Raw genomic sequence first — 6,422 nt, forward strand, 5'->3', positions numbered from 1 at the left:
TTTTTTTTTTTGTAACATTATATCTGTCTTTACTGTCACACAGTCCTTGATGAATAAGCATTAAAGTATTATAGTTTTATAAGGTATTATAAGTATTAATTTCTTTAAAAATGACCCCAAACTTTTATTTATTTATTAGATATCAAAAATAGTGTGGGTGAGTTGTTGTGTAATTAATTGCATGTGCACACAAAAAGAGAGAGAGAGAGAGAGAGAGAGAGAGAGAGAAATAAAAAAAAAAATCATTGTCATCAGAAAAATAAATAAAAAACATTTGTAAATAATAATAAATAACAGGGCCCACACTATTATAAAACACTTTGTGTTTCTACTGAGGAATATTCATTAACTTCAGAAAAATAACATCTGCTAAACTTCTTAATGTCCTCCCAGAGGTCCAGTATGTCCCATCCTCTTTAATGTACTGATTCTGTGGCAGTGTTGTACCTTGCCCCTGCAGACGGAGCGCACACAGTCTATGATCTGGCCCGTCTCCAGTCTGAAGGCTCTGCATCGCTTCAACTCCTGATCCCACAGTTTGAGCGCACCACCCTCCTTAGACCTGCAGAGGGCAGCCCACACAAATCCTCTCATTTACTACAGCACCTTTTGAGAACATTCATGTGGATTCAGAGAACAAAATATTTCAGTGACAGATATTTGGAAAGCTCAAGCCACTTACGGTCGTTCTTTGCCCCCCGTCACAATGAGCCCGTCACGTAATGTGGTGTACATGGTGAACACAGGTCCAGTGTGAGCCTTAGCCACGATTCTCACTAGAACGTGTTCCTTCCACACACACACATCTCCACTAATGGTACCTGTAAATGTCAAGTTATTCTGAAAAGAAAACAAACCTGCACTAATCTAGTGACCTCTAAGAGAAAAACAGCACAAACATGGCAAAGCACAGCATTTTACATCCTTTCAGCGAATCTTTAAAAAAACGAAATGTAATTTTTTGTTAAAATCATAAACAACTTTTTGAATTAATTCTTGACGTAATACCATTTAAGCTCTGACACACAAGTGCACAAACAAATGCACAGATGTACAAGTATGCTTGCATGTATACATAAATATACTCACACACATTCACACAGTCATTTAAAGGCACAATATGTACGTTTTCGCCGCTAGAGGTCGCATTTTCAAAACAATAACAAAGGCGAAGCTCATTTTTTTTATTACCTGTACCATCCAAATTTATTCAAACAGCGAATAAATTATATAGAGAAAGCGAGCAAAGAACATTTAACGTTACATTGTCAAAGAACAGTATGCCTGACTTCAGTCTAGCGCGAGTTTAAGCACTCTCAAAAAAATCAGTAAAGCTGTCTATACACTGTTTGATGAATGAATCTCCTACTTACATCATACAGTACATATATCTGCACTTTGTTGTTTATTATGAGAGAATACACTCAGCGAGTGCGCGAACTGAACACAACTCCGGTGTTTCAGCGATGACTCATCTAAACGCCTCTGATTGGCCGCTGCGTTCATAAACTCAACAGACTCGTGTGTGATTGGTTATAACGCGCAACACTGTAAAAACACGGAAAAAGATTCATGGTGCAACATTGGGCAGATCTAAATGTAATGCTGCAATCAACAGTTTTCATTTCATTTTCATTTTATTCACGACTGCCGTAATGGATTTAGTTTAACTGCAGCAGCATTTTTGTCCACGTGTGTTGCCATAGTTTTTACAAGCGAAACTGATAGCGCGGATATTACGTAATTGATAGGCGACAACGAACCGGGACGAGCCATTAAAATGGGAATTTCTCTGGATTTACAAATCCTTGGGAACTTTTGGGATAACGTAAGTGCACAACTGCATGAAATATATAACAATGTGCAAGTGGTTTTTGGATATTTTATTACGAAAATCTTACATATTGTGCCTTTAAAGGGATAGTTCAAAATACAAATTTTGCCTTGTGAAACAGAAATGGTTATTTTGCAACTCTCAAATTTCATTCGTTTTTCGTGTACATTAAAATATGGCATTCACAACCGTTCAAAAGTTTGGGATCATACATTTTTTAAAATTAAATTAATACTTTTATTATTATTCAGCAAGGATACATTAAATGTTAAAAGTAAAACATAAAAAAAATTATACATATTATAATTATATATACATACATACACACATTTTTTTATTATATTTTTGTATTATATTTTTTATTTTTTTATATATTTCAAATAAATGCTCTTCTTTTGAACTTTCTATGTATCAAAGAACACCAAAAAAAATTAGTTTCTAGAAAAATATTAAGAAGCACAAAAGCTTTTAACATCAGCTAATTAGATTTGTGTGGAGTAATAGCTGCTAAAAATCTTTGCCATCACATTTAAAAACTGCCATATTTCACAATATTACTGTTTTACTGTATTTCTGATCAAACAATTGCAGCCTTGGTGAGCAAAAGAGAATGTTTCAAAAACATTAAAAAATCTTACCACCCCTGTATATAGAGCTTATTTTAGATTTTGACAGCGTCCATTCCAGTTTGCTTTCATTTTACGGAAAAGAGCAACTTCGACATTCTGCAAAATCTCTTTTTGTATTGGTTTGGAACACCATGGGATTTTTGATTTTTGGGTGAACTATGCCTTAACCTCTCCCTCTCTAACAACAATTACAAGGCGAGCTGAACATCATATAGAAATGGAAGAATACTTACAGCTCCAAATGCCACTGAGAGCATGGTCTGCATACGGGCTTCCTCAATGGAGCTGAGCACTCCTTTCTTGCTGAGCAGGGCCTTGCCGGCCAGCGTCCAGAACCGCACGTGTTTTATCCCCACTGACACAAACTGAGTGTCCGAATCAGGCCGGAACTCTGCCACAAAGATCCTCTGGGTGTGACCGGCCCGACATGCTACTTTGGCACCTTTGAAAAGAATTTCAGATCCCAAACCTGATATAAAAGCAGAGAGCAGGCAGAGTGCAGAGTGAATGCAGTGTGTGTTGACCTGTACCTTCCTGCCACTTCCAGATGGTGAGGCTGTGCTGGGGGTCCAGACCCACAGAAAGCAGCAGTTTGCCGGTGGCACTGAAGCTTACAGAGCAAACGCCCCTAGAATGATGGCAGCGCAGCACAGAGAGGGTCTGTTTATTCATGGCTTCCCACACATGGATAGAAGGAGATGTGGCTGAAAATACAAAAATAAAAATGCTTCATTTGTCCACTGTTGCTTTGATTTGTAAAGTGATATAGCTGTATTCTAAAGCCTTTTCAATTCAATTCTTAAGTTTGACAGTGATTCAATAATCAAGTGTCAGTGTGAGACAATGTTTCATGGCAACTCTGTTTTTTTTTTGTTTTTTTTAAAAAGGACACTGTCTCTTACCTGACATATCACCAGCATCACCTAAGTGAACAAAAACAGCAGTTAAACATGGTATGAACAATAATTTTAATTATATAATTTTTAAAACCACTGGTGCATAAATGTATGTTGTAGCGTCAAACTGTCCAAATACTCAAAAAAAAATTTTTTTTAATTAAAAACAAATGTGTCAAGCAACATGCGCAAATGGCAATAAATCACAGCAAAGCACAGGTGCAACCATTGGGGGGGGGAGAATTTAAGAAATCTCATATGTTTCCTTTCAGTTTTAGACATCCAGATTTGCCAAAATACAGAATCAGACTCTATTTCATTGTGACCATTTTTCCTCATCAAATTCTTAAAATACCAACGTCTCTAAGTTATGCTATCCATGTTAATTTTATAACTCTAACTGTATGTCACTGTCTCATTTGTTGAATTTTAGGAGAAACATCTGGGACTAAGTTAATACCTGGGCAGTCAAAGTGAGAAGAAAGGGGTGAATGTTTTCACAAACATACCTACTTGGCCAGTTGCCACTACGTTGGGGAACTTTGGGTGCTGATTAATAGTCAGGCACAGAATATCATCACTGTGTTCCAAATAGAAACTCTGACAGGCTGAAGGAAAACAAACAGAAAAAAAAACAATGATGCTCAACAAAAAATTTTTTGTCATGTCTTCATGCCTATAAGAACTCAATGAATAAAATCCATATCTAATCCGCTCTTGCTGCTTTCGCCCACTCAGGCACATTAAAATGTATTAAACATGCATTACATATGGCAGGCACCTATGGGTTTTCTCCCCACCTGTTGTTAAGTTTAAGACGACCCCTACTGAGGCAGTGTGGTAAATGATGTCCGCCCCCTCATTAAGGTAATGCACATTGTTACGGCAGTCGTTGCCTCGGTAACCAAACACCAGTTCGAGCACCAGGTCCTGCAGAGAGAGTCAAAGAGGGGTGTCTGAGGTCATATCCATGACAACAGCAGAGAGTATCTGGCTCATGGACATGAACAGAGAAACTGTGCTGCAGTTCAATCAAGAGAGGCTAGAAAGATCATCTAACCAATGAGGACAGGATAGGATACAGGGAGGAATAAGGACAGGACAGGGCAGAAAATGAAAGGAAAGAATGCATGATGCATGTTTGTTTTGATTACACATAGCTTTAAAAAAAACATATATTCGTATTCTGATATGCCCATCACTCACCTCAATGGGTCTCTTTTTCTTGCCCACGTTGTTGGTCTGCAGTTTCTCTGGCATTGGTGGTGCCCTGCTCACTGGGGGTCTGCGCCCAAAGACAAAAAACACAGCCACTTAATCAGTCTTACAGCAGTAATAAGGTCAGACAGTGAGCAGGTGAAAAGGACACCAGGTTTCACTTCAGGTTTTCACTGTAACATGTAACCAAATACAAAATACAAAATATACTGAGTCAGTTCTATATGTGAAAGTTTGTGAGAACGTTTGAGTGAAACCTTTGTAAAAAGTTTATATATATATATATATATAAAAATCGTATCAGGTACAATGAGGTGTGATCGGTCTAGTCTTACCTTGAGCCCCTTTAAAAGCAGCATTAACAGAGAGAGAAAACATTAGAAGTGTGTCAGTTGAGCAGTTCCCTCGAGTACTCCAGAAAACAAAGAAGCACAACACAGGAACACTACACAACAAAATACAATAAAAATATATAAACGCTGTCCATGTTCACTTGACAGCATGTGTCAAAACACAAAATGGCCCATAGAGCTGGTGAAGCAAGTGAGCAAGTAAAACTAGCTCAGTCAATTCATTTTCTTTACTCTTAAAGAAATAGTTCACCCAAAGTTCTTACTCACTGCCATGTCATTCCAAAACCATATGACTTTCTTTCTTCCTTATAACACAAAAGGTGAAGCTCTGAAGAATGTCTTGGCCACTCTCTTCAATATAATGAAAGCAAAGGACTTAGGCTGCCAAGCTCCAAAATCAACCATAAAAAATGTCATAAAAGTGGTCCATATAATTTGTCTGCTATATTCCGTGTCTTCTAAATCTGTACGATTAAGTTGCTATTCATCTAACTCTCCATGACACGTTCATGTGAGTTCCTGAGAGAAGTAACCCCTTGTGAAAAAGTGTGTTTAACTTTGTAGTGTGCTTCAAATCTTACAAGCAGTGCTATAAAACTGATGAATCGCGATTAATCGCATCCAAAATAAAAGTTTGTGTTTACATAATATAAGTGTGTGTACTGTGTGTACTGTGTATATTATATATATATATATATATATATATAATATACACAGTACACACAGTACACACACTTATATTACGTAAACACAAACTTTTATTTTGGGTGTGATTAATCACCATTAATCGATTTGACAGCACTACTTACAAGTATATTTTTAAAAAACTGTACTTGCAGATATTAATTAAATAATAGGACAATTAAGTGTACTTAAAGCACGCTTTCATGTTTCTTAATACACTTAAGTACACTTTTAAAAGTACACTTTGTAATAGTTATATTAAAAGCTTTACTTTAAAAGTACATTTTAAACCAGAGTTTCCCTGCACAACCGATGATGCATAATAATCCGACAATGTGTGTGGTCATGGAAACGCGTTAAACCTTTTACCTTTATCAGTATAAGGTCATACATTACTTAAACATAAACCAATCGACACAGCTAGTTTTTTGCCCATTACCCTGATTTTGCCCTCCATGTAAACAACTTAACCTGCGTTCTGTCGGCTTATTGAAGTGCGCATGTTTAATATGTGACAGAAAAGCATCCTTTACACCAGATTTAAGCCCATCCAGCCACAGCGAGTGAAAGGCTAACATTTTGGAATTTTCTGGGGTTTTTAATGCTTTATTTAATATCACAACTCCCATAACAAATGGAATACCATGAGTACACTGTAAAAAATGACCGTGAATTTAACGGTAAAAGATTGTAAAAATGCTACAGTAAAAACCTGTTAAATGGTTAACGGTAAATTCCCCTACTATATACGGTGAAAAACTGTATTGGACATTACATGTATTGGACATTAATTTTACGGTAGTATACC

At 36.8% G+C, this 6,422-nt stretch overlaps 1 protein-coding gene across 1 annotated transcript in view; it reads right to left on the reverse strand.

Annotated features, from left to right (window-relative positions):
• The window catches only part of eml5 (EMAP like 5), a 119,874-nt gene that overhangs the window by 6,577 nt on the left and 106,875 nt on the right, over positions 1 to 6,422 (reverse strand). Inside the window, exons 27-35 of the mRNA XM_016543946.1 lie at positions 4,913 to 4,921; positions 4,566 to 4,644; positions 4,160 to 4,289; positions 3,869 to 3,967; positions 3,366 to 3,386; positions 2,994 to 3,167; positions 2,697 to 2,905; positions 683 to 840; positions 448 to 562 (exon numbers count right to left, since the gene is read on the reverse strand). Coding sequence (XP_016399432.1) covers positions 448 to 562; positions 683 to 840; positions 2,697 to 2,905; positions 2,994 to 3,167; positions 3,366 to 3,386; positions 3,869 to 3,967; positions 4,160 to 4,289; positions 4,566 to 4,644; positions 4,913 to 4,921 — 994 coding nt within the window. The remainder of the gene's footprint in view (positions 1 to 447; positions 563 to 682; positions 841 to 2,696; positions 2,906 to 2,993; positions 3,168 to 3,365; positions 3,387 to 3,868; positions 3,968 to 4,159; positions 4,290 to 4,565; positions 4,645 to 4,912; positions 4,922 to 6,422) is intronic.

The sequence above is a fragment of the Sinocyclocheilus rhinocerous genome, unplaced genomic scaffold, assembly GCF_001515625.1.
Source record: "Sinocyclocheilus rhinocerous isolate Xijiao unplaced genomic scaffold, SAMN03320098_v1.1 scaffold1635, whole genome shotgun sequence".
NCBI classification, from domain to species: Eukaryota; Metazoa; Chordata; class Actinopteri; order Cypriniformes; family Cyprinidae; genus Sinocyclocheilus; species Sinocyclocheilus rhinocerous.